The sequence below is a fragment of the Canis lupus genome, chromosome 5 (assembly GCF_048164855.1).
Source record: "Canis lupus baileyi chromosome 5, mCanLup2.hap1, whole genome shotgun sequence".
NCBI lineage: Eukaryota > Metazoa > Chordata > Mammalia > Carnivora > Canidae > Canis > Canis lupus.
Window position 1 is genome coordinate 62,984,826 of NC_132842.1, and position 27,977 is coordinate 63,012,802.

The following is a 27,977-nucleotide window of genomic DNA, read 5'->3' on the forward strand; positions in this document are numbered from 1 at the left end:
GACCAAAGGACTAAAGGCAGCTAACTCTAGAGCTTACAGAAGTTACAGTGGTTTGACATCAGTTATGAATATAACTGCTTAACTTTTTCAAATCTGACCCACCCCTCATAAATTTGCTCAGGTCCAATCCTCTTTATGGAGTCCTTTGACAACTCCCATCTTTATTGATCCCGCTTTGCCTGAAATCTTAAGATAGAATAGTTGGTAACAATTTGGTGCTTTAATCTACAGTGATAGTGTTGTTAGTTACTGTCTCTCATCATATACTACATAAAAGAAATCTGAGTGCTATGGACTAAAAATTTGTGCTCCCCCTCCAAATTCCTATGTTGAAACCTAATCCCAAGTGTTATGGTGCATGGGAGGTGATTAGCTGATGAAAGTGGAGCCCTCACGAATGGGATTAGTGCCCTCCCTTGCCTCCTCACACCATGTGAAGACAGCAAAAAGACCAGGAAGCAGTTCTCACCAGATACTGCATCTTGGCACCCTGATACTACACTTGCAGCCTGTAGAACTGAGAGAAATTAATTACTGTTGTTTATAAGTCACCCCATCTATGGTCTTCTGTGGTAACAGCTGGAACAGACTAAGATATTGAGGAAAAATGATCACCTTCTATTCATACATCCCATATTACTAGGTCTTCCACAGACTAACAACAGGTCTAAGCATGCAACTGGTATATGATAAACAGTGAGTGAATTAAGGCACTAAAAGTTAAAAAATTAAAATAGAAAATGGTCAACAATCAAATCTTAGATGGCAAGAGCTCAAACTAACCTTAGTATCTGTTCCAGTTTCTCACTTGGTGCATTCCTGAGGCCTGTTAGCATGGTGTGAAGACGGCTTAAGCTGTGTGTTGCTGTAGACACTGGAGTCACACAAGGGCTGTTATCCTTCATGTACCTCACACCAGTAAGTGGTGTGGAGATTCTAAGTGCTTTAGACTAAATGGGGGATGGGGAGAAACAATATTTTAGGTCAGAATGACTTTCAATTACTTCACAAACAAGAATTTAAAACCAACCAGACTTTATCAATAAATTTTAATGATTCAAATATCACCATTCTTGTAATTTAAACATAACAATACCACTAGGAGCCACCATCCTCCATGTGAAGATGTTTGAAAGGACAATTAGTATTTTAGCCAGCTAGGAAGTTTGTCTCTTAAAAGTTAAACCTTTAAGAAGTTCCTGGGTGGCTCAGTTGGTTAAGTCTGACTTTGGCTCAGCTCATAATCCTGGGATCAAGCCCTGTGTTGGGCTCCCTGCTCAGCAGAGAATCTGCTTCTCCCTCTCCTCCTGCTTGTGCTCTCTCTCTCTCTCCCCCTCTCACTCACTCACTAATAAAATCTTTAAAAAAAAAAAAAAAGTCAAACCCTTAAGATAAGGCATAATTCCCTAGTATCCCTACTTCAAGCCAAAGCCCAAAGGCACAAATAAGCAATAAACTGTTAAGAATATCCCAGAGAAACAGAATTTTACAGTTCCCATCTACTGCTTTTTTTCTAACTACTCACAGATTCACAAAAGAAAGCTGTGAGTTAAACCTTGTCCAAATGGATTCCATGATTTAACAAAAGCCCATCTAAATAATCAAATCTGCCTCAGAGAGGTGGTACAAAACAACACTCCTGGACAAAAAAACAGCCTGACACAGAACAGCCTTCTTCAGCCTTCCTACCCCTCCTTTACCTTTAGTTACAGAAATCTCTCCATCTTCCCCTACTAAAGTAGACCTTCAGGAAAATATATTTAAGTCAACATTCTTAAATATAAATATGAAAAGTATATGACTTAATGTCTGAGATTTTAAGCATGAATGGATATGCCAGTGAAACATCTTTTCTGTTTTTTCTAATAAACTCTGAAAGGTTAAGGCAGCATAAGACTGTTTTTCAGTATTCAGGATAAACTATGTTTTCCTAGGTAGTCAGCATATTATATGCTAGAGATGGCAGTGAAAACACCTAGCAAAATTTTCACCCAGCAAAACAAACCACTCAAGTTTAATGCGATACAAACAGGCACCAAAAACTGCCCTACAGATATAAATCTATGCTTCCTCTGTGACTTAAACAGGATAGAGCCAAGACTTCCATTTGGTTTCAAAGAAGTTAATTCTGTAATTTTTTTAGGTCAGTAATATGATCTGGATAGGCTAACTACATTCAGAAGGCTGCTCCTTGCTCTACACACAGCTTTCCCTGGAGCCACCTTCTTCCCTGGATTTGACCCAGTGCTCTGCTGGGAGGGAAAAACACCTTGCATACGTACAGGAAAACCAACAGCAGCCAGCAGTGTCTCTCACTGTCCACAGGTAACAGTGCCTCTGCAAAGGGAACAAGTAGCACTACTACAAACAGCTTTCTGTCCACAGTCCTCAAAGTCAGCACGCAGCTTCTTGGTAGTACTGTTTAGTTCTTAACTTATGGCTTCCTGTGCATTTTGATCAAGAAGAGTCTTTCTTTGACTCAGGCATACTGTTATTTTTAAATATTAGGACATTCCTTCTCCAAGTAAAGACTTCTAAATTTTGGAGTGTCCCAGAGCTCTATCCTCAGACTTCTTTTATTCTATATCAGTTTATACTGCCAGGTAGCCTCTCTTCATTCCATGGCTTTAAAAGCCATCTATATCCTGATGTCTCCAGATGATACACACACAGCCCTAACCTCTGCTGTGAATTCCAATCTTGTATATCTAAACTGCCTACTCAACTTGCTAGCATACCTAAAAAGGCATCTCAAACTAACATACCATGTAATGCATACTCTGGGTTTTTTTCCCCCAGATTCACTCTTCTCCCTGAATAAATGTCAATTGTAAATATTCATGGACTGCCTACTATGTGCCAGGTGCTGAAGACAGCACTGGTCACAGCCCTCATGAAGCTTATATTCTAATACCAGTTGATGCATAACAAACAATTCTTTTTTTCCCCCTATCTTTGTATCTATTTATCTATTTATTGTCAGGCAAACAATTCTTTCTACCCACCCACTTATCTTAAGACAATGACAAATACTAAGAGGAACAGTAATTACAGAATAAGAGGGAAAGGAAGTGCTGAAGGTTGGGGAGGAAGTTGGCGGTTATTATTTTGTACAGTGGTTAGTCCACCGAAGACCCGAACGAAGGACTTAAACCCCAGGAATATCTTGAAGAAACATGTTCTAAGCAGAGGAAAGAGCAGGAGCAAAGGCTTTGAGCTGGAGTATACTCAGCGTATCTAAAGAATGAGAACAGAGGTTTATTGGGCATGAGCACAGTGGGTGAGGAGGAGAGTGGGAGGAGAGGAATTCAGAGAGGTTCACTGAAGACCTTAGAGGCCTCCGTAAGGACTTCAGCTTTCACACCATTTACACAACTGGAGTCACTGCTGTCCTCTTTCTCCCACAGCCTAGATCCAAGCCATCAGGCAATCCTGTGGGTGCCATCTCCACAATACAGCCTAAATATAACCACTGCTCTGGTCCAAACTATTGTGAGCTATCACCAGAACTACTGCAACAGCCTCTTAATTCTCTTTTTCCACCTTGCCCCTTGAAACACCTCCCCACAGAACCTTTAAACATGTCAATCAGACTGATTCAATCACACTTTCCCATAACACCTTCCTAATGGCTTTCCTTCCAATCAGAGCAAAAGCAAAAATCTTTACTACAGCTTCCAAAGCTCTGTATGGTCCACCTGTCCCTTGTGTCCCCACCCCCTCACTTTTTAATTACTCTTTCTTTCGCTCACTCATTCTATTCCTACCACATAACATTCTTACTGTTCCTCCAAAAAGCCAACCATACTCCCTTGGCTCTTGCATTCTCTGGGCTTCCAAAACACATTTCCCAGCTTTTCACATGGTTTGCTCCCTCACTTAACTTCACATCTCTGTTGATGTTACCTCCTCAGAGATGCCGTTCTCTACTGCGATACCTCTGGCAGCCCAAGGCCCACCCACCTGTCCTCCCTTTTCTCTAGAACTCTGTACTACTCTATTTTACTTGTCTTCATATATCATTATCTGATATCCTATATATTTACTTGTTTGGTTATCTATCTCCCCACATTAAAATATAAAACAGGGTGCTCGCTTCGGCAGCACATATACTAAAATACAAAACAGGATATTCATGCTGTTTCATTCACTGATGCACCCCAGGATCCAGGACATTATCTGGCATGTAGGATACCTTTAGAATGTTTGTTGAATGAATAAGCAAACCAGTCTTAAGCCTATCTTATGGGAGAGTTACCCCTTGGAATCATCCACACTGCCTCTGGAGGCACTTGTCAGAAGCTGTATATTTTCTGTGAACATCACACAATAGAAGGGAAACTCTTGATCTCCATCACCCTAAGTGTATACATGAAACAACACCATGACCCTGAAACTCAGTTTAACAGAATTTTCCTAAAAACTACAGATTCTCAGTTTCTCTAGCATTTAGATAAAGGGACCATTCCGGTCAATTGACATTTTCTATGTCTAGTATGCTCAATAATACAGACTACAGATTACTGGCCCATTTTTCCAAAACCAACAGTTATCAGCATGATACATTCATTTAAATTTATATTAAATGCTCTTTCTCTCAGAACTAATCAAAAACTTTGAAAGTTGATGTCAACAAAAATTAATCAGTAAACACAGAGACTTTTTGAATTAAGTATGACGAGCATTTTCTTTTTCATACTAGAAGTAAAATGCATGTGTGCACACACACACAATTACCAAAATGAAACGGAACCTCCGGCACATCTTCTCCTGCATTTCTGCTCTCTTGGCACTAGCCAGCTCACCTTGTCAAAGTGCTGCTGCAAGATGTTTTTCATCTGCACCCTTTCAGCAGTCTCTGTTCCTGAACCAGAATTCAGACACTTTGAGAGAGTCCCAATTTCCTCTTCAGCATCATCTCCAAGAAATATCCTTTCATCTAAATTCCCAACAGATAAAACATACTCCTCATAGGCTTTATTGATGGCTTTACTACAGGGGGAAAAAAACAAAAGAGGCGACATGTACACTCACAGAACTGCCATTTCAGTTGATATTTTAGGCTACTTATTTCATTGTTTTTAATTTACTAAGAAGTTCTCATAATTTTGTGAAAGCTAAATTGGAGATCACTGCTAATTATAAAAACTGAGGTGTATAAAACATAAGCTTGCGGGAATCCCTGGGTGGCTCAGTGGTTTGGCGCCTGCCTTTGGCCCAGGGCGTGATCCTGGAGTTCCGGGATAGAGTCCCATGTCGGGTTTCTGCATGGGGCCTGCTTCTTCCTCTGCCTGTGTCTCTGTCTCTCTCTGTGTCTCTCATGAACAAATAAATAAAATTAAAAAAAAAATAAATAAGCTTGCTACACGGTGCTGGTCCTCCATACAGTATTTTGCTGACCGTGTTTCAGTGATGGTGGCCTGTACCAATCTGCCAGGCAAGTGCAGTTTCTAGTGATATGCTTAATTATCTTTCCTAGCTGCTCTAGGCATCTCCGAAGACTTCACTACTTCTACATTATCATTTTTAACCTATTTAACCTGTTTTGGAACTATTTCCAAAAGAAGTTATCTCAAAAACTATGATCCAAAAGCTTAACTATTAAAGCTTTAAAAAACAGCCATTCGATTTTCAATAAATTTAAAACCATATGGTTAGAGTAGCAGTTGACAAAAATTTTTTTACTGCTTTTCTATGTTTATCCCACAAGACAGTCTAAATTTCCAACGTACAAACAAAACACTAAACTCTGAGGTTTCCTAAGTACACAATTTAAAATACTAAAAGTTTGATGACAGAAGTACTCACAAACTCTCTCCAAAATTCCCAGGTTCTAAAAACCCTGTAAGATTTTCTTCTTTTCCTTTAAGGAGCTATGATGAAAGAAGAGATCCTTAAGTCATCATATTAAAACAAATCTTTCCCCAGAAAATATTTTCACATTATCTCTTTACTACTAACAAACCTTTTTTTCATAAAGTTTCCTAATATAGGGTTTCCAGAAATGTTCCTTTATTCCCTTTGCTTCCAAAACTAGACCATCATGTAAGGAACAGAGTTTCTCAATGACACAAGGTGGGTCAGAGGAAGGTTTAGAGTCCTTAGCATGAAAATCTTCAGACAGGCCTATAATGAATAAAATCACAGAACAGAGAAGTCAAGTAGCATTCAGTAAGTCAAACTGTAATACACAAAAATACAGAATCTAATCATCATGTGAGTTAGCATATAAGTATATAGGAAACAGTGTACTAAGGGCCTAACCTGACTCTAAATTACCTCAAAAATAGCAAACAGAAGAAAACATAGGCAGTAATCTCTTCAACATCATCTTTAGCAACATATTTATAAATCTGTCTCCTCAAGTAAGGGAAACAAAAACAAAAAATCAACTACTGAGAGGACACCAAAACAACAAACTTCTGCATAACAAAGGTAACCATCAACAAAACAAAAAGGCAACCTAGTGAATAGGAGAAGAAATCTGTAAATGATTTATCCAATAAGGGGTTAATATCCAAAATATATAAAGAATTCATACAACTCAACACCAAAAAAACAAACAATCCGATTAAAAAATGGGCAGAGAACCTCAAGAAACATTTTTCCAAAGATATCCAAGTGGCCAACAGACACATGAAAAGATGCTCAACATGACTCATCATCATGGAAATGCAAATCAAAACCCCAGCGAGATACCACCTCACACCATTCAGAATGGCTGGTATCAAAAAAAAAAAAAAAAAAAAGAAAGAAAGAAAGAAAAAGAAAAGAAATAACAAGCAGTGGTGAGGATGTGCTGAAAAGGGAATAAACTGGTGCTGCCACTGTAGAAAACAGTATGGAATTTCCTCCAAAAATTTAAAATAGAAATACCATATGATCCAGTAATTCCACTAGTTATTTACCCAAAGAAAAGGAAGACGCTAATTCGGAAAGACATGCACCCTTATGTTTATTGCAGCATTATTTACAATAGCCAAGATATGGAAGCTACCCAAGTATCCATTAATAGATGTCTCTCTCTCTCTCTCAAACACACACACACAGGAATATTACTCAGCTGTAGAAAAAGAATGAGATCTTGCCATTTACAACAACATGGACAGACTTAGATGTATATTATGCTAGTATAGTTAAGTCAGACAGTGATAGACATGTTATTTTGCTTACACGTGGAATCTATAAAGCAAAACAAAGAAAGAAAAAACAGGTGGATCCCTGGGTGGCTCAGCAGTTTAGCGCCACCTTCAGCCCAGGGTGTGATCCTGGAGACCAGGGATCGAGTCCCTGCATGGAGCCTGCTTCTTCCTCTGCCTGTGTCTCTGCCTCTCTCTGTGTGTCTCTTATGAGTAAATAAATAAAATCTTAAAAAAAAAAAAAAAAAGAAACAAAAAACAGACTCTTAAGTATAGAAAACAAACGGCTGCCAGAGGAGATGTGGATGGAGGAATGGACAAAATAGATAAAAGGAATTAAGCAATACAAACTGTTATACAAAATAACAAAAGTTATTTTGTAACTTCCAGGTGCAAAATATTAAGTCATCCCCTGACAGCCTGCTGCTGGGCCTGCTGCCGCCTGGTGGTGAGTCGCAGATGTCAGTCTCTGTTCTGTAGGATGGCTTTTGTTAAAGTTGTCAAAAATAAGGCTTGCATCAAGAGATACCAAGTGAAATTTAGGTGAAGACAAGAAGGTAACACTGATTACTATGCTCAAAAATGGTTGGTAATTTAGGATAAAAATAAGTACAACACATCCAAATACAGGATGATAGTTCACATAATCAACAGAGATATCATTTGTCAGATTACTCATGCCTGTACAGAAGAAGACATGATAGTCTGTGCAGCTCATGCTCATGAACTCCCAAAGTATGGTGTGAAGGCTGGTCTGACAAATTATGCTGACAAATTATTGTACAGACCTGCTGCTGGCCCACAGGCTTCTCAACAGGTTGGACAGGGACAAGATCTATGAAGGCCAAGTGGAAGTGACAGGAGATGAATACAATGTGGAAAGCATTGATGGTCAACCTGGTGCCTTCACCTGCTATGTGGATGCAGGGCTGGCCAGAACTACTACTGGAAATAAAGTTTTGGGGGCCCTCAAGGGAGCTGTGGATGGAGGCTTGTCTGTTGCTCAGAGTACCAAACAATTTCTTGGTTATGATGTGGAAAGTAAGGAATTCAATGCAGAAGTACATCTGAAGCACGTCATGGGTCAGATTATTGCAGATCTATTGTGTTACCTAATGGAAGAAGATGAAGATACCTACAAGGAACAACTCTGTCAATACATGAAGAACAAAGCATCTTCAGATATGGAGGAGATATAAAGAAAGCTCATGCTGCCACATGAGAGAACCCAATCTATGAGAAGAAGCCTAAGAAAGAAGTTAGAAAGAAGAGGGGGAACCACCCAAAATGTCTCTTGCCCAGAAGAAATATTAGGTAGCTCAGAAGACAAGCTTCCTCAGAGCTCAGGAGCAGGCTGCTGGAAGCTAATAAACCAAACCACAATTTCTATGAATATTTTTCAGATAAAGACAATAATAAACTTATTTATCATGCAGCTAAAATAAAATAAGTGAGTCACGGAGACGAAAAGTACAACATAAAGAACACAGTCAATAATATTGTAATAACACTGTATGGTGACAGTGAGTACACTTACTGTGGTGAGTGCTGGGTCGTGTAAAGAATTGTCGAATTACTGTTATACACTTGAAGCTAATGTGACATTGTATGTTAATTATACTTAAAAATTAAAAAATAGCAAATAGGTAAAGTGTATCACTACTCAAAAGATTTCAGTTATTCAATTATTTATCTGGAGAAACTTAAAGAAAAAAACCTAGAGAAACAATTTTAGTATATTGCTGTAAGATCTAAAAAACATTAAAAAAAACCCATAAAAATAAAATATAACTTTGCAAATATGTCTGACATTAAAATAAAAAATACAACTTTGAAAAAAATTACTATTCAAAGTACATACTGCTTATATGCTTTCATTTCATTATACTGGATGCATCTAACATATTGATTTACAGCTTATTCTTGACCTAGACTCAGTATAAGAAAAACTAAATAAGAAGGGAAAAAATGAAAAGCAGCCAATAAATAGAAACCTGAAAGGGAGTTAGGAAGGAAATGAGAGAAAAAAAATAATAAATTAAAAACATTAAACTTACCAAAGCAGGAGCAACTGGTAACTAACTCCACTAACTTTAAAAATCTACCTTGAGAGTTGAACAAGTTAAAATTCTAATTGTAACCACCCCAAAATTGAAAATCACTCAGAATCCTATCATGGTATTATTTAAATAGCATTATATACTAGCTCAATAAATACTGTTTAATATTTATAATATTAAAAATATATTTATAATATTGTCTATAAGTTATGATTTGGTTTCTTCCTGTGTATCATTCATAGAAATCATATACCTTTAAAACCTGCTAAAATGCATTATCAAAGTAATAATGTCTACCCATCCTTTAGTTTAAGAACTAAAAATTCATTTTACTTATTTACAACTGTAACTACTCCTCTTCTGGAAAAAATGTGAAATGAAGATTATTTCAATAAATCCATTTTGAGCTCCTACTGTGTGTCAGGCCCAAAGCCTGGCAACACAGAAGAATATCAGTTTTAATGTCAATTTGCTACTCTGGGTTTTTAAATCCCTTTTTCTTGTTGAGTATATATATTGCAGAAACTTCTAAAATTGTCATGTAAGACTTTACACTTCATAATATTTGCAATTGCCTTTTCCATAAATATTTTTACAGAGATCTCAACTCCTAGCGATAAGTACTCTAGATAACAACTTTTCAAGGCACTTATGTTCTCCGATGCTAAGAAACCTGTGGTATGTGTACAACTCCCAAGAGTAAACACAATGTAGAAATGTCAGTAGTCCAATAAGCTCCAGCTTATAATCTTACCTTTAAAATTAGGGTTCACCAATTCTTTACGATTGGAACACTGAAGGGCATTTCCATAAACCAAGTCCAAAGCACACAGCAGAAGATGATAAGAATTGACCAAATCATCACTAATCATGGGGAAATTACCTACAGGAATGTAAACAGTTATCGAGTATATTTGCATCAACTTTATAACATTTTAAAAGTAATTTCTTCCTTTAATTAAGATGACATTATACAAGACTGTATCAAAGCTGACTCAAAAGCTACATGAAGTGTTCTGGCGAATTTACATTTTGAAACATTACCCTTAAAGTCTAATAAATTTCTAGGGGTGTAATGAAACCAAAAGTTTACTAAGAAGGACATTCATTCACTCAATATTCATTAAATAAGCATTAAATCCTTAGTAGCTAACCAAAATTTTATCACTGGCTTTTTTCTTTGAAAATTCTAAACAACTTTATAAATTATCTCAAACTATAGAAAATGCTTTTATGTGAAAATATTTTTCTGTCAAGAAAATTAATAGATATTGTACACGTGAAACTAATTAACATTATATGTTACCTATACTGGAATTAAAATTTAAAACAACTAATTGAGAACAAAGTAAAAAAATAAAAATATATGGAGATAAACAATGGTCCAACATCTTTGGGATGCACAAAAAGCAGTTCTAAGAGGGAAACTCATTAAATAAAAAAAAAAAAAAAAAAAAAAGATTAGTAGAAACACTTGGATGGGAACTGAAAAATGAGTTTTTCATGTATATACTTTAAAAAGACCAGAACCTATCATCAGACTCCTAACAGTAACATTTTAGATATTTTCTACATAATAATACAAACTCATACAAATTAATGCCACAGTATAACAATGAAAGATATTTAGGTCTAGAGCTAATATCCCAGAAATAATGCAGATGCATGGTAAGAAAGAAAACAAAACAAAACAAAACAAAACTCAAACCTATAGAAACATGTTTCTGCAATGCTAGTTTAACACTGAAATCAGTCTTTATAGGCAGGTAAACAGTATATATTCTTAGAAATTAAGAAATTCTTCTAGATTTCTAACTTTGAGCATATCCCTTTTCTGATTAAACACTACATATACATGCTTCCTACTGACTTTACATTCTTGTATCATCACATGAATTCAAGTTTAATGCTAATATACATCTAAGGAATTATTTCTAAACCTGAACATTTTCACACGTAATGCCTGCCCAAATGCATGCAGACACACACACACACACACACACACACACACTTTGTTTCAGGCTTTTTTCCCCTCTCTTTTCTTCCAAAGAAAGTTACCACTTACCTCCATGTATCAGGATAATTCTTTTTGTATAGATGAAAACATTCAACAAATGAACTTACATGAATTAAAGAGAATTTTTTTTTCTGTTGTCAGAAAGGCAAATGATAATTAATAGGTTAAGTTTTGCACTGATACAACCAAACTAACTTGTTTGGTTCCACTATAAAGATGTTTAATGTTAAAATATACTCAGTTTCTCAAATGTAAAACAGGAAGCAGCACCTACTGGTTGCAAGCTACAAAGCCCATCACATTGACAAGCCTAAACTTGTCAGTGCTTTGTACTTGCCATAAAGGAAAAAAACAGCAGCACTGTAACTTCTAACAAAAAACTGAAAGGCCCCTAAAGATCAGAATCTTAAACTCCAGGACTGTCCCAATGTGACATACTTTACATTTCAAATACTGAGTTTAGAAATAAATCTCACTTTGTAAGATAAGTTACCTTTCAAACAACAAAGATAACTTGTTTCAACTCCAAGGTTGGCTTATTTATCAGGAACGAGGAGATTGGAGATTATAAAACAGGAAGTGGCACCAATTGGTCTTCAGACCACAAAGCCCTTCATGATGACAAGCCCAAACCTGTCACTACTCTATACTTGCTACAGGAAGTCAACAAAGATAACAGCAGAAAGTTGGCTTATGTATCAGGAATGAGATAATCTGGGATTGCCCATATGCTGCAGAGAAAGCCATGAGAAAGGTGCCTATAAAAGAGTACAACTCTCTCCAAATAACTAAATTGAGAACTGAATAAAACTAATGAAATGACTTTATTAGAAAAAGATTCTACTGAATCATAAAAGATCAGTGTCAGACAGTGAGGAGACAGACTCTTCAGATTAAATAATTATAAACTGAATTAATAATAAAACTGAAACACTGAGTTAACTGCAGAGACAAAAAATATGCTACTCCAGGTGATCAAGTGAGACCAAAATGTAAACAAGGACAATAAAATTCTTTTTAAATAGTTTATATGGTACCAAACACATTCATTCCTAGGTACACATACACCATAAGAGATATAAACAAAGCAGATAAAAATCTCAGAAGTCAGATATACCTGCCCAAAATCAAATGACAAGATTAATACTATATGTAATACCAGCCACAGCAAGCTAAAAGTGACAGCAAGGGTGACTGCCACTAGGAGAACAGTTTATAGGCTCTTACACTTTTATTTTGTACCACTTAACATATCACCTTTATCTCCACTAAAGAAACATCTCAGTGTGATGGAAAACAAAATAACGAACAGCTTATTTTTGGCAGAAGAAAGATTTTTCTTTTCAATCAACCACGTAGCTCAGGGAAAAAGGGTGAGCTCTCACTTAACTAGCTAGAGAGGATCAGACATATCAAACCCCAAGACCAATGGAGTGACACTTTCTTGCCAGAGGGCCTTTGCATCGGCATGAAACAGAGAGCTAGATCTGGGTTTAAACTTGAGCTCTGTTCCTAGTTTTTGGGCCTCACTTACCTAATCTTAAAAGTAAATAATTTGGGGTACTTGATCTAATTACGAGAATCTCTTATATTTATGAAATTCCTTTCAGCTCTATGATTCTTTGATTATAACTTTGTGTTTTATTGGGCTTTTGTAGTAGCAAAAGCATTCTACATAGTCTATGTAATTAATGTAACTGTATTTCCTTTTCTTATTTAGGTTACTAAGAATCATTTCTACATAGAAATACAGAGGACCAAAAACAAACAAAAAACATTTTTCAATGAATATAGACCTTGGTTAAGTTAAGGGAGATGAGAAGAGGGAGAAAATAAATTGTATTCAAAGGCATTTGAGCAAGCATATTTATCTGAACAAGATGCAAAAAGCAATCTGAACTATACATGCTGAGGATGAGCAGTCACGAAAAACACATCTCAAGATGTGAAACCAGTACAAACCAAATGTGTTTTCAGTCTGTAACTCAGAGGAATAGCTTTGGGTGGCAAAGATGTTAAGTAAGAACAAAAATAAAGGACTTTCCACTTAATAAAAGAAGTTTTGGATATTACATAAAGAAATTCAAAAGACTTTTATGAAAATGTAATACTTAAAAACAAATCTGAGATTAAAACCCTTGAGAAATTTTTCAATGAGCATCTTTCCCTGATACACATTACAGGTTGACAAAATAATATCTGAACACATAGATAAATATTGTTCTGTCTTACCTTTTGCATATATAAAGAGCACCCAACAAAAATGGAAAACTTCAGACACGGTACAGGGCTGTCGCCTTTGGGGGAGGGAAAAAAAGTCATGAGATAAATTCATTGTAAGTATTCAAAAAAGACATCACAAATGACTATAAAGTATGTGAAAAACCAAACCCACAGTTAATGGGAGTGAGAACAAATTCCCTTCACACAGAAAACATATAAGAAGTTCTGTTCCAACCAAATTCTGGTAAGGACAAAGCCAGGGAAAGAGCTCATCTCAGAAAAAAGAAAATTCTCAAGAACTATAAAACAGTTCAAGGTCAAAACAGGTAAGGTAGAAAATGAGTAACAACAGTTCTTTTTTTTTTTTTTTTTTAAGATTTTATTTATTTATTCATGAGAGACAGAGAGGGGCAGAGACACAGGCAGAGGGAGATGCAGGCTCCATGCAGGGAGCCCGATGTGGGACTCGATCTGGGACCCCGGTGGGCTGAAGGCAGCTAAACTGCTGAGCCACCCGGGGTGCCCAACAACAGTTCTTTTGATGATGTGAGCAAGGCTAATGCTGCTTTCAGGCCCTTGTATACAATTGGATAATTTCCCTTTTTTTCCCCCTTTTCATAGCTGATGAGCTGTAAACTCTCCCTCCCAAAAGACATTCCAGTTTACATCAAATCACTACAGGACTATTTAATGTAGATTCTGGGCTTCCTAGGACTCCTTATTCTTTAAGGCTATCCGTTGTATTTTGCCAAGCTGTCTGCTGCAGGGAGTTTCAGACCTTTTTTAAGCTCTTGGCTTTTCTGCCAGAATCTCTGCCAATGTTTAGATATCTGTGGTCTCCACATCCCAACAAGGAGCTCTCAGGAGAAGAATCAGGACACTGGGGTTTAGTTCCCCCACTTTCCCCTTGAGGCACACTTGTTCTCCATGTGCCTCAGTCTCTTCATCTGCTGAATGATTATTCCACTTGGGCATAGTTTTGTACTTCAGTCACCAGTCCATGGTAAGGATTAAATGTCAAAGTGGCTTCCCAGGGTGCCTGGGGGGCTCAGTCAGTAAAGTGTCTGACTCTTGATTTCTGCTCAGATCATGTACGCAGAGTTGTGAGACTGAGCCCTGGGTCGGGTTCCATGCATAGCACAGTCTGCTTGAGACTCTCTCTCCCTCTGCCCCTCCCCACATTCGTGCATGCTTGCTCTAAGATAAATAAATAAAATCTTTAAATAAATAGATAAATAAAAGTGGCCTCCCTACCATAGGCACATGAGAATCCAGTTTTAACGCCTACCAAGATAAAGATTAAAAAGTCAAACTTTTTGGCTTAACACACAAGCCGCTCTAAAAACTGAATCTTCGGGGGATCCCTGGTTTTGGCACCTGCCTCTGACCCAGCGTGTGATTCTAGAGTCCTGGGATCAGGTCCCACATTGGGCTCCCTGTGTGAAGCCTGCTTCTCCTTCTGCCTGTGTCTCTGCCTCTCTCTCTCGCTCTCTGTGTCTCTCATGAATAAATAAATAAAATCTTAAAAAAAAAAAAAAAAAAAAAGCCTGAATCTTCAACTTGAGAACCCTAGAACTTAACCTACTGGCCAAATTGCCACTTCCGGTGTATTTCTTCTTTATCCTCTGTAACAAAGGCTCTATCTACCCATTCACCCATTGAAATCCTATCCATTGTTCCTTTCTTCACAGAATGTTACCTGCCTGGCTCATGTACAGTGGTTTAACTTTGCCTCAAAAGTTGCATGTTTCTGTTATCTTTCACATTTATACATGCCTCCGCTCCACAACTATACTGTAAGCTCTCAAAAGGCAATGGCTGTGGGTGTTTGGTGTCTGGTTTTTTTCTTTTAAAGACTTATGTCCTGGGGCACCTGGGTGGCTTAGTCAGTTAAGAATTCAACTATGGATTTTGGCTCAGATCATGACCTCAGGGTCATAGGCTCTGCACTGGGCATGGTGCCTGCTAAGATTCTCTCTCTGCCTCTGCTCTCTCTCTCAAAAATAAATAAATACTTGTGTCCTACAGAATACCTAACAATGTACTTTGCATAGTAAGTTCTCAATAAATACCCAGTGACAAACACTCAAAGTGTGTGTGAGATGTAGTACAGAGTCTTGTGAAGCACAATAGCTCCACACTTAATTGTGTGACCCTGACCAAATTACCTGACCTCTCAAGGGCTTATGTTCTTCTACCTGTACAACATCAACCTCATACAGTTTCATAGGGATTCACTTACATAATGCAGGTTTAGGTCTTAAACAGTCCCCATAATAAATGCTCAGTAAATGGTATACATTATTACCATTAGTCAAAAGTACTAATAAATGTATACAGAGTGATCTAAATGTAAATTTTTAAAAAACAAAGCTATCTTAGAATTTTCTTAACTGCAATTAGGCAGTATACATACCCCAATAAATATCAAAGCAAGTACAATCTAAAATCATTTTCTACAACTCTCCAAAGAAGATATTCTGTATCTTTCTGTAAAGGATGACATCAGCCTCACTCAGACTTAAAACAAAGCATCTATCCAAACTATAAGCAAACTAGAGCAGCTGCTTCCATATTAGTGGGGTCACCTATCTAAGAAAGTACATAGTTTGTTTTATTTTTAAAAGCTGCTCACTTACTGTAAATACCCTTCACAAAAATTTTATATTGAAGGAGAGGCAAAAAAAAAAAAAAAGAAAAAGAAAAAGAAAAGAAAGAAAGAAAGAAAGAAAGAAGAAGAGAGGCAAACATTATTTGTTCAATTATAATAACTCTTTTTCCCCAACTTTTCTTGTCAAGATTGTTCTAATTCTACTTTGAGAACAATTTCCATTTCTACTTTATGAAAAAGTGTTCATGATAAAGAATTTGTATACCATGACTGTCTTTATCTGCCAGGAAAGATGGAAAACGCTGAGCCAGAGTAAGTTTATAGATTTTGCAGACATGATCAGAAAGCACAAATTCATAATATTTTCAGCTCCCTTATTTTCCCCCCATCCAGTTTCCCTACTCTTTTTTTTTTTTAATGATTTTAGATTTTGTGGTTTTTTTTTTAAGATTTTATTTATTTTCATGAGAGACACACACATACACACACACACACACACAGAGGCAGAGACACAGGCAGAGGGAGAAGCAGGCCCCATGCAGGGAGCCTGACAGACTCAATCCTGGGTCTCCAGGATCAGGCCCTGGGCTGAAGGTGGCGCTAAACCTCTGAGCCACCCAGGCTGCCCAAGTTTCTCTACACTTGATTGACTGTCAACTTCAAAATACACACTGAAGCCAGTTCAGAGGGGATTTACCTGTTATTCAGCTGGACAAAAAAGTCAAATAATAGAAATAGTCAACACAGACAATAACAGAAAATTAAGGAGTCAGATTCTATACTCAGGTGACTAAGTGCTGAAAATATTTAAGGTCTCACTTTTGCATTTTTGGGTACTTCAGTGAAAAGGGCAAGTTTATTGAAACAGTAATTCCATGCATTTTGCAATGTGAAGGAAGCCAAATTCTTCATGGCTAACATGCAATGAAAGCAAGAAATTATTATTAAAAGAGAGCTGCTGGAAAGAGATTATTTTTTTTTAAAGATTTTATTTATTTATTCATGAGAGATACACAGAGACAGAGAGAGAGAGAGAGATTGGCAGAGACACAGGAGGAGGGAGAAGCAGGCTCCATGCAGGGAGCCCGACGTGGGACTCGATCCTGGGTCTCCAGGATCAGGCCCTGGGCTGAAGGCGGCACTAAACCGCTGAGCCACCCAGGCTGCCCAGAAAAAGAGATTATTTTTGAAATCGCATTTGTTTTTTTAAGACTAGCAAAATCGGGGCATCTGGGTGGCTCAATCAGTTATGAGACCAAATCTTGATTTTGGCTCAGGTCATGGCTTCACCAGTTGTGAGGCTGGGCCCCAGAGTGGCCTCTTCACCTGCCTCCTTGCCTCCTTACTGGGCAAAGAGCCTGCTTGAGATTCTCTCTGCCCCTCCCCCCACCTCACATACATATACTTTCTCTCTCTCTCTAAAAACAAACAAACAACTAGCAAAATAAGCGGAGGAGCACAAACTGAGAGATCAAAACTGTAGCACAGATAAAATATATGTATACGTATTCCTGACGAACAAATACAAAAACATACCGCTGTTTTCTTCCTCTCTGTTGACGGGGCTGCTCCTCTTGAGGATATTTAAAAATGTCCTGAAAAATGGGTTCATATTTCTTAAAAATTACCGCTGAAACAGTGAAGTTTCTTTCTAATCTCTCGGTACGTTCTCTGAAATGTGGGGGGAGATTTGCCATGTCTTCCCACTTCTTCATCTTGTTAAAAAATTCAATTAAGCTGATATTAAAAATAAAGAGAGATATTTTCAACATTAACAAGATAGAGTACACAAATGTAATTACATCAAAATTTAACTCATTAAGTTATATTACTTTGAGACAGTGATAAATATCACAACTCATGTCTCTGATTAGCTTCATCTCTTACAGACTGGTTTATTTCTCTGATTTTCCTAATCTGTTTTTTTCTGAGGTTATCCAAGGGTTTTATTTTTTAAATTATGAAATATATAAAAGTACAAAATAATTAATCAGAGTAATGTAACCGACACTTATGTACCCAACTGCCAGATTTAACAAACATTCACATACTAAATAAATTTTGCCGTGTTGGCTTTAGGTTCTACAGAAACTGCCAAATTCCCACTTTGTCCTCCTTCCCAAACTCTCCTCTGACTGCTCTGCCTCCTCAAAGATCACCACCATTCTAAAGTTAGTCCGAATCCTTCCCATCCATGTTTTTATACTTACTATCTAATGTAGTTACAATACAGGTCTACATGTATCCATAAACACTATGTAGTATCTTTTGTATGTGTAGTTTTAAGATTTTACATAAATAGTATCATACTATATAAGTGGCATTCTGCAACTTGCTTTTTCATTCAATATTTCTGAAATTAACATTGATACATGCAGATCTCCTTCATTTTAACTATTAAAAATATTCTTTAATAAATAATAGTGAAAGGGAATATAAGGGAAGGGAGAAGAAATGTGTGGGAAATATCAGAAAGGGAGACAGAACGTAAAGACTGCTAACTCTGGGAAACGAACTACGGGTGGTAGAAGGGGAGGAGGGCGGGGGGTGGGAGTGAATGGGTGACGGGCACTGGGGATTATTCTGTATGTTAGTAAATTGAACACCAATAAAAAATAAATTAAAAAAAATATTCTTTAGTATGAACTACCATGATTTTTTGCATTGGTTTCCCAACCAATGGAAATTGAGGCTTCTAATTTTACATTCTGACCAAAAAAATGCTGTAATCAATACATCCTTGTAGATGTATGTAAGAGCTTCTTTAGGAACCACACCAATAAGTAGAAGTGCTAAGTCAGAGACTGTGCATCTTCAGCTCGACCAGATATGGCTGAATTTCCCATTTAAGTGGCCATGGCAATTTATACTCTCACCAAGTACATCAGCAACATAGAGCTCCCATTTCTCTGAATAATGACCAAATAATGACCAAAGGTTTTATCAGACTCCAAATTTCCCCAATTTGAAGAGAATGACAGTTACTTTGTTTTTTACTTTGAACTTCCTTGATTTCTAGTGAAATTGAGCGTCTTTACATATATACTCACATATAGGTATGTGAGTTTTGACCTTTGTGAAATCATTCTTTACCCACTTTTAGTAGTTGTTTGTCAATCATGCAACCATTTGTTACTAGTTCTTTATATAATCCTGGATACTGACCTTTTCAGTTATACATACTGTAAATATCTTCTCCCAATATACTCTTTGTTTTTAATCCATTTTAGTCCATTATGGCAGTAAATAATCTGAACCCAGAGGTAAAAATTTAAAGATAGAAACTGAGTTTTTAAAATGGAAATACAACTGAAGCCTAGGACTGTATTACTTGCATTAAAATATTGGGTAAGTTCAATTTACTATTGTTTATGATGAAGATTCTATAATTTGACCTTTGCTTCTAAAGTTCCTTATCTGTCACTTAACTGGATTACTCTGCCTCCACTTTTCGTCTCCATAATGATTTTATTTTTGCACCTTATTTAAGTCCACTTATGCAGGTTTACAGCCCAGGTATTCAACTCTTTATGCACTGCCTCTTGTCCTTAGGCCTAAATATAACTCAGGATGGAGCTCAAGGTTAAGAAATAGACTACAGCTAAAATATTACATTTCTTGTTAATTAGTCTAATATTGATCAGACTAATTAAGTGATTAATTAGTGATTTTTTAAACTATTAGGTACATAAATTTTGACAGTGGTATTCTCCCAACAAAGTGCCAAATATCCTTTTTCCATCGATCCTTAGTGAATCATAAAAGAAAATTCACCCAAAAGGCATAAATAATAATCAATTCAATTATACAACAGATAGAAAAACGATTTCTTTCTGCCTCTTCTTTAAAACATCATTTGACTCTTCCAATAATCATAATACTGTTGCTTATCCCTCAACGAAAAGGAGAGGTATTTACACATTCCATATAGTAAAATACAAATTCTGTCCATGCAGTTCTAAGTTTAATACTGTATTTTATTAACCTTTGCAATTTAGAGTACTTCCTAAAGTTTCTCAATATCCTTATTTAGAATTCTCCCAACACTGTGCAATGGTAAATCATAATGTTTAACAGCAAACTCTTTATAAAATTGCCTAACACATTAAAATTTCAATAGTTTTCGCCAAAGAAGTATAATATAATAGATACTAACTTAGATGTGGTAAAGGGAAACCATGACCTAGTTTCTAAATTCAGCACTCTATAGATACAAACACCCAGGAGATAATGAACAAAGAGAATTCTTACTAACACTATGATTTTGGGGCTTTCATATTTGTCATTCTCTAGTTTTCAAACTCTGATATAGTTACCTCTGCTCTGAACATCTCAGGATTCTAGTTAAAGATACATAGTTTCCTTCAACTGTCCCTTTGCTTACAGTTGGCACAGATTTTCTGCAAGCCACATATAAGGCACATGCTAACCAGTGAAGATCATTTCCCTGTAAAATAAAAGAAAATTGATGTTTAGTTAACCAGCTATATAAACATTTCCATATAAACAACTTTTTAGGGTAGCCCCCGGTGGCTTAGTGGTTTGGCGCGCCGCCTTGGGCCCAGGGCGTGATCCTGGAGACCCGGGATCGAGTCCCACGACATGCTCCCTGCATGGACCCTGCTTCTCCCTCTACCTGTCTCTCTCTCTGTCTCTAATAAATAAATAAAATCTTAAAAAAAAAAACCCAAAACTTTTTAGATTAAACTCTTTAGATTAAACAAAAGGTGCTATTTTTAGGTTTGTGGGAAACTGTATTTTCAATGATGGCTGTAGCCCATGTGCTCCTTATACTATATATTGACATTTTCACATTGAGAGACAGGAATCTGTGTTTTGTTCCCTCATTTTCAATTGTGTTAACTAATAGAGTAGGTGAAAATGATGCTCTGTAACTTGCAAGATCATAAAGGGCAATAAAGATTCTATCTGGTTCACTCTCTCAGCACATGTGCCTTGGGTGTCCCAGTGTGGGATAAATTAACAGTCACAGAGACTCGATTTTCTCATCTGAGGACTGTGAGAATGAAATGAGTTGCAAGCTTAAAGCACAGGAAACACAAGAAATCAAAAGGTAAAATTCTATAACCAATATTCTGTATTAAATGTTGTATGAGGGGTGCCTGGATGGCTTGGTCGGTTAATCGTCCTGCCTTCAGCTCAGATCACACAATCTCAGGGTCCTCGGATGGAGCCCTGCATCCCACTCCCTGCTCAGCGGGGAGCCTGCTTTTCCCTCTCTTCCCAGCTTGTGCTCTCTGTGGCTATCTCTGTCTCTCAAATAAATAAATAAAATCTTTAAAAAAAAAATCACAGGAGTCTTATTTTCCATCGTACACTTCCATGAGACTGACATCCTACGTGTTATCTTGCAGCATACCCCACTACAAGCTCCACAAGGGCAGAAATTTTTTAAGTTTTGTTCACTGCCCTGTCCCCACCATCTACAACAGTATCGGGCAAAGAGGTGATTTAAAAAAAAAAAAAAATCGATAAATGAATATTCATTCATTCACTGAGTAAACGGAGCTAAGAATCTGAGATCCAAGTCTTTAACAAATTGAGTAATCAAACATGTTTTCAAAAATATTTTACTAACCATCTACTGCTTGTCACTTGCTTACGTAACACTGGATTTCATACAACTCAGCCCCTATGAGTTGAAATACCTCAACTGTATGGTGATACTACTTGTTCTATCCAATTTCGAAGACTGTTGAGAAGACAAAATAAGAGCTTATTTGCAACCACTTATGCCCATCACCAAAGAACGGCTGGAATCACTGACCAGACAACCACCGAGGAATAAAGAGGAAGATGGCCCATGCGGCCACATGCCCGCCCTGAGGACACGAGGGCGCTCTGTAAACTGAGGCGCAAGCACGGTCCATGACTGCCTTGTGCGCCACAAACCACACGGAACCTCGTGAGACCTTCAGTGCAAATCATCTCAGATGTACGTATCACGACATTGAGCTCCGGGGTGGCTAACTGTGCAAAGCCCCCTAGGTCTGTCAGGTCCTGAAGCCACTACAGGACTAGCCTTCCCGCTTCCCCGCCCCCACGCCGCAGAGCGCAACTACGGGGAGGAGGGACCTTGGCACACCAACAAACAGCGAGTAACCTCCGTGGGTCACACACAGGCGGAGACACCCTGCTCTTAGGACTGACTAGTACCTTCGTCAGGCCTTCCCATCCGGAGCCTATTGGCCCCGCTCTTGCCACAGACCGTAACGCAACGCAAGACAGTCCTCCGGCCTCCCGCCGGGCGCCACCCACCAGCGCCACAGCTGGTAAACAATCCCGACTTCCGTGTCACTTCCCATTGGTCCATGAAGGGGCGGTGCCTACGCAGCCGAGCCTCACTGGCTAGAATGGCCATTCTTCTCCCGTGCGAGCCCCGTCCGAGGAGAGGGACAGAGGCTGCCTGAGCGGCGGCGACGCCGGGGCGCTGCGCGGCGTGCGAGGTGACCGAGAGGTCGTCCGGGTCGTCGCGGGGCGTGCTTCCCGGGGACGGCCCGGGGACGGCCAGGGGGCGTGTGTCTACACGGAGGTAGGCCGACGGCCCGTTTCGTGTGCCCCACGGAAGACCCGCCTCACGCCACACACACAAACACAGCCCGAGACGTGAACGACGCGTTTGCCGTCCGGACGCGACGGCAGGGCCAAGGCAGGGCCAAGGCAGGGCCAAGGCAGGCCCCGGGCGGCTCGGTGCGGCAGGGGCGGAGCGCAGGAGGGGCGCTGCCCCGGGCGGACCCCGCGGGAGCACAGCCAGGCGCCCCCGCCCCCGCCCCCGGCCTCGCAGCTGCACCTGCTCCGTCCGCCAGCGAGGGGGCTGTACTCCCGCAACCGTGACCGCAGCTCGGCCCCGCCCCCGGAGGGGGAAGCTGCGAGGCGGGGTTCCCCCGCGGGGCCACCGGAGGTTTCCTAAAGCAGGTCCCAGGAGCAGGGAGCGCAGGGACGGCGCGAGGGCCGCGGGGACCGGGGAGACCCGCGGAGACCCGCGGAGACCCGGGGCCTGCCCGACGGTCGCGCAGGACGCCCGGCCCGGGAGGGAGGGGCCCATCCCCGCGGCGGGGCGCGACCACTAGGCCCGGGACGCCCCTCGCCTCCGCCCCCGGGCGCACCTCCAGCGTGTAGCTCTCGCTCATGTTGCGGTAGCTGTCCCAGGCCTCGGCCCGCGCCGCCTCGTCCATGTTGAGGCGGCTGCACAGCTCGTCGAACCGCTGCTGGGTCTGAGGGGCCGGCGACCGGGCCGGCTGCGCGGCGTCCTCCGCCTCCCCGTCGTCTTCCTCCTCCTCATCCGAGGCTGCCGCCGCCTGAGGGGGAGGCGGGGGCGGCGGCGACTGGTCGCCTCCCGACGGCATGGCGCACCCCTGGGCGGCCGGTCCTCAGGGGAGCTGAGGGCCGGAGCCCGCAGCCATTCAAACCGCGAAGCGCCCGCCCGTCCGCCGTCCGCCGTCCGCACGGCGACTGCGCCGCCACCAAGGAAGCTAGACCTCAGGTAGGCACCCGTAGTTCTGAGCGGGGCCTGATGGGCAATGTAGTCCGAGCCGGAGGCCCACGGGGGCCAAAAACCATATTAAAAAAAAAAAAATCAACGGACGTCGCGCTCCTGGGGCTAAAATAAAAGTGTCTTTGCGACGTTTTAAGTAAGTCTTCACGGTGGGACTATGCAGCAGGGCTGTGCTGAAGAGAAAACATCCAAGAAACAATGACTTGTGACGGCTTACTGCCCAAGGTGTCTCCGAAATTAATACTCATTATCTGCCTGTCTTTAACTGTAAAGTAAGAGTAATAGCAAGCAAGGGCCTGTTTACCTAAGTTCGAACTTCAGCATCGCTCCTAATTTCTAGTTCTTTCCTATATTTTAACTTTATGTGAGCCTTTCAAATAATCATTGGATTATTTATTTATTTATTTATTTATTTTACAGCGGCAATTCTCTTATTTCCCAAAGGGCCAATTTACATTCGCTCTAAGTGATATATTTGTACTATCCTCAGTGGCTTACCTTTGTTCTTTTATTTTTATTTTGCTTTCTCTTTCATGCTTAGAGTAGACTTCAATCACTTTGAATCACTTTATTAACAATCCTCTTTGATTTACAAGTGGATGTAGTATAGGACATTTTTCTGTTTGAGGAACCACTAATGCATTGCCAATGGCCATGGGGTCACTTCTTTCTCTCTACCTTGACCCTCCTTTTTTTTTTTTTTTTTTTTTTTTTGAATTTTTTAAAGATTTTGTTTATTTATAAGACACACAGAGAGAGGCAGAAACAGGCAGAAGAGCAGGCTTTCCGCCAGAGCCGGAGGCAGAACTGGATCCCAGAATCACGACCTGAGCCAAATGCAGATGCTGAACCACTGAGCCACCCAGGCGCCCCTCTTCCATGACCCTTTGAACGCATCCACCTGCTGTGAGGAAGCCCAGGTTACTTGGAGAAGCATGCTATCAACGATCGACAAAGCTGGGCATTAAAGAGGTGAAAATAGATTTTATTCAGACACTACTGACAATGAAGTAAAGAGCTGAGCTCCATTCCAATCTGTGCAGGGGTCTTTAAAAAAAAAAAAAAGAGGAAACCTGGGTGGCATGAATAAATAAATAAAATCTTACCAAAAAAATCTGTGCACAGGTGAGTGGATGATTTAAAGGGAGAATGAAGGACTAGGGATGGGAGAAAGTGGAGCTCAACCAAAAAATTCCAAAGGGTTAGTGAGTGTCAATGTGATCAGGCCAGCAGGCAAGTTATTGAATTTAGGATTCTATCTTCCTTCCTACAAAGACTAGGAGACTGAGACCCTATATGGCTTTCAGATCATTGAGAACGACACTTCAAATTGCAGGAGATACATACACATCTCAAAGGCACAGAGGAAGGAGTCACCATTGGAAGCCGTTTTCGGTAAATCGCCAGGTGTTGGCTAGAACCAAGGGTGAATTCTGGCAGCCATGAGTTTTCTTAGGCATTTTAATGCAGGGCTGCAGTCATCCTAGGGCACGCCCCTGTGCTGCTAGAAGCTATGCTATAGTTTGGTCATCTCTTGAGTACAGAAGTCTGGAGGAGAGTTGCATAGTTTTCATGGGGTGCATGCAACCTCAGCCCCAGCCATGTTGAATGAGCCAGTTTGGAAGCAGAACCTCCAGCTTTCAATCAAGCTGTTCCCAGCTAATACTTTATGGAGCAGAGATGAATCTTGCCACTGATCCCTGCTCAGGTGCAGATTTGTGGGCAAAAGAAATTATTATTATTCTTTCTTTTTTTATTATTATTCTTTCAAGTTACAAAGTTTTAGGATGACTTGTTATGCAGCAATAAATAAACACTGGGGTGGCTAGGTGGCTTAGTTGCTTCCACATCCGACTCTTGACTTTGGGCAGGTGTTGATTTCAGGGTCATGAGTTTGAGCCTGCATTGGGCTCCACGCTGTGCATGGAGCATACATTAAAAAAAGGAAAAAAGAAATAGGAAAAAATAGGCACCTATGGAGTATAAGACATGTTACGATCAACTATTTTTTTTAAAGATTTTATTTATTCATGAGAGATACAGAGAGAGAGAGGCAGAGACATAGGCAGAGGGAGAAGCAGGCTCCCTGTGGGGAGTCTGATGTGGGACTCCATCCCAGAACCCCAGGATCACAACCTAAGCCAAAGACAAACACTCAACCACTGAGATACTCCTCTATCAACTATTTTTATAGAAGCCTCAATTTTGCATGTATAAAATCCTTGCCCCGTTGTGATATGATAGCCCAGTAGAACGTCAAAGCCCCCAAATGGCGATCTAAAGATAAACTTTATTTTTACATTGCATATATGACCTTAGAATACATGAGTTAACTGTGAAATTTCACATAAACTTTTATAAGACAAAACACAGCGGTCTTGAACCTTTTTGGTCATGTCTTCCCAAAAGAATTACCTTGTAGAAAAGAAATATTTTATTATTTTTTTTTATTGGAGACCTTGTAGGATATTTTAAAGTTAACATCTAATAGTGTTTTTTTTTTAAGATTATTTATTTATTCATTAATGAGAGACACAGAGAGAGAGAGAGCACAGCAGAGGGAGGAGCAGGTTCCATGCAGGGAGCCCGACGTGGGACTCGATTCCTGGTCTCTAGGATCACGCCTTGGGATGAAGGTGCCGCTAACGCTGAGCGCCACCCCCCCCCCGCCCCCGCCCCCGCCCCCGGGCTGCCCTAAAAGTTTGTGTTAAAAGTTTGATGAACCTTTCAGCCCCTGGACGCCCTCGAGTAAGCATCGTTAAAGTCTCCCCTCCCACCGCTGTCACGTCTAAGTCAGAGTCTCCCAAGGAGCCTGAGCAGCTGCGGAAGCTCTTCATTGGAGGTTTGAGCTTGTAAACAACCGATGAGAGTCTGCGGTGCCATTTTGCGCAATGGGGAAGGCTTATGGACTGTGTGGTAATGAGAGACCCCAACACCAAGCGCTCCAGAGGCTTTGGGTTCCTCATGTAGGCCACCTGGAGGAGGTGGGTGCAACCATGAACACAAGGCCACACAAGGTGGATGGAAGAGTTGTGCAACCAAAGAGGGCTGTCTCCCGAGAAGATTCTCAAAGACCTGGTGCCCACTTCACTGTGAAAAAGATTTTTGTTGGTGGCATTAAAGAAAACACTGAAGAACGTCAGCTAAGAGATTATTTTGAACAGTATGGGAAAATGGAAGTGATTGAGATCATGACTGACCCAGGCAGTGGCAAAAAGAGAGGTTTTGCTTCTGTGACATTTGATGACCATGACTCTGTAGACAAGATTGTCATTCAAAAATACCATACTGTGAATGACCACAACTGTCAAGTAAGGAAAGCCCTATCGAAGCAAGAGATGGCTAATGCTTGGTCCAGCCAAAGAGGCCGAAGTGGTTCTGGAAACTTTAGTGGTGGTCGTGGAGGTGGTTTTGGTGGGAATGACACCTTTGGTCGTGGAGGGAATTTCAGTGGTCAAGGTGGCTTCAGAGGCAGTCGAGGTGGTGATGGATACGGTGGCAGTGGGGATGGCTAGAACGGATTTGGTAATGATGGAAGCAACTTTGGAGGTGGCGGAAGCTATAACGATTTTGGCAATTACAACAATCAATCCTCAAATTTTGGACCCATGAAAGGAGGAAATTTTGGAGGCAGAAGCTCTGGCCCCTATGGTGGTGGAGGCCAGTACTTTGCCAAACCACGAAACCAAGGTGGCCATGGTGGTTCCAGCAGCAGCAGCAACTATGGCAGTGGCAGAAGGTTTTAATTTCTACCAGGGAACAAAGCTTAGCAGGAAAGGAGAGCCAGAGAAGTGACGGGAAGCAACAGGTTACAACAGATTTGTGAACTCAGCCAAGCAGTGGTGGCAGGGCCTAGCTGCTACAAAGAAGACATGTTCTAGATGATAGTCATGTGTATGGGCAAAAAACTTGAGGACTATATTTGTGACTAATTGTATAACGGGTTATTTTAGTTTCTGTTCTGTGGAAAGTGTAAAGCAGTCCAACAAAGGGTTTTGTTTTATTTATTTATTTATTTATTTAATTTTATTTTTCCAACAAAGGGTTTTAATGTAGATTTTTTTTTGCACCCATGCTGTTGATTGCTAAGTGTAATGGTGTGATCATATGCTGAATAAATGTCTTTTTAGAAAATAAAAAATAAATAAAAATTTGATGAAGTGTAATATCCAACATGGAACTATAAACCTTTTAAAACAAAACATTACTAACCTTTAAATATATCCAATGGACTCATAACAATTTGATACTCACTATAATCCATTTTTAAAATCCATGAATAAAATTTTTCTTTAACAATGAGAAATTTTATATCCTTCCTTTCTTTTACTTCATATTCCCATTTTATTATTCCAACAAAATTTTATCCTAATATGTTCTGTGCTCCAAAGTTCTTTATTGATTCCTTTCC

General features: G+C 39.8%; 2 protein-coding genes, 1 long non-coding RNA gene and 1 pseudogene across 3 annotated transcripts in view; 3 read left to right on the top strand and 1 right to left on the bottom strand.

The window, feature by feature from the left end:
- RBL2 (RB transcriptional corepressor like 2) overlaps positions 1-23,566 on the bottom strand; it is a 51,356-nt gene extending 27,790 nt beyond the window's left edge. The window contains exons 1-9 of the mRNA XM_072827056.1: positions 23,178-23,566; positions 20,367-20,497; positions 17,587-17,787; positions 13,449-13,513; positions 9,954-10,082; positions 5,966-6,126; positions 5,809-5,873; positions 4,806-4,992; positions 784-950 (exon numbers count right to left, since the gene is read on the bottom strand). Of these exons, the coding sequence (XP_072683157.1) occupies positions 784-950; positions 4,806-4,992; positions 5,809-5,873; positions 5,966-6,126; positions 9,954-10,082; positions 13,449-13,513; positions 17,587-17,787; positions 20,367-20,497; positions 23,178-23,417 (1,346 nt within the window). The 5' untranslated portion in view covers positions 23,418-23,566. The remainder of the gene's footprint in view (positions 1-783; positions 951-4,805; positions 4,993-5,808; positions 5,874-5,965; positions 6,127-9,953; positions 10,083-13,448; positions 13,514-17,586; positions 17,788-20,366; positions 20,498-23,177) is intronic.
- On the top strand, positions 7,621-8,507 carry LOC140633902 (large ribosomal subunit protein uL18 pseudogene; annotated as a pseudogene).
- An 89-nt stretch (positions 23,567-23,655) lies between the features above and the next one.
- LOC140633904 (uncharacterized) lies at positions 23,656-24,643 on the top strand. The gene is made up of 2 exons (XR_012031494.1): positions 23,656-23,791; positions 24,294-24,643. It is a non-coding gene; the product is annotated as an uncharacterized lncRNA (long non-coding RNA).
- Positions 24,644-26,219: 1,576 nt separating this feature from the next.
- On the top strand, positions 26,220-27,458 carry HNRNPA1L3 (heterogeneous nuclear ribonucleoprotein A1 like 3). Its single transcript, XM_072827057.1, is given in 2 exon segments — positions 26,220-26,540; positions 26,543-27,458. Coding segments are annotated over 2 exon segments (1,026 nt in total). The 5' UTR covers positions 26,220-26,284; the 3' UTR covers positions 27,313-27,458.
- The last annotated feature ends 519 nt before the right edge of the window (positions 27,459-27,977 follow it).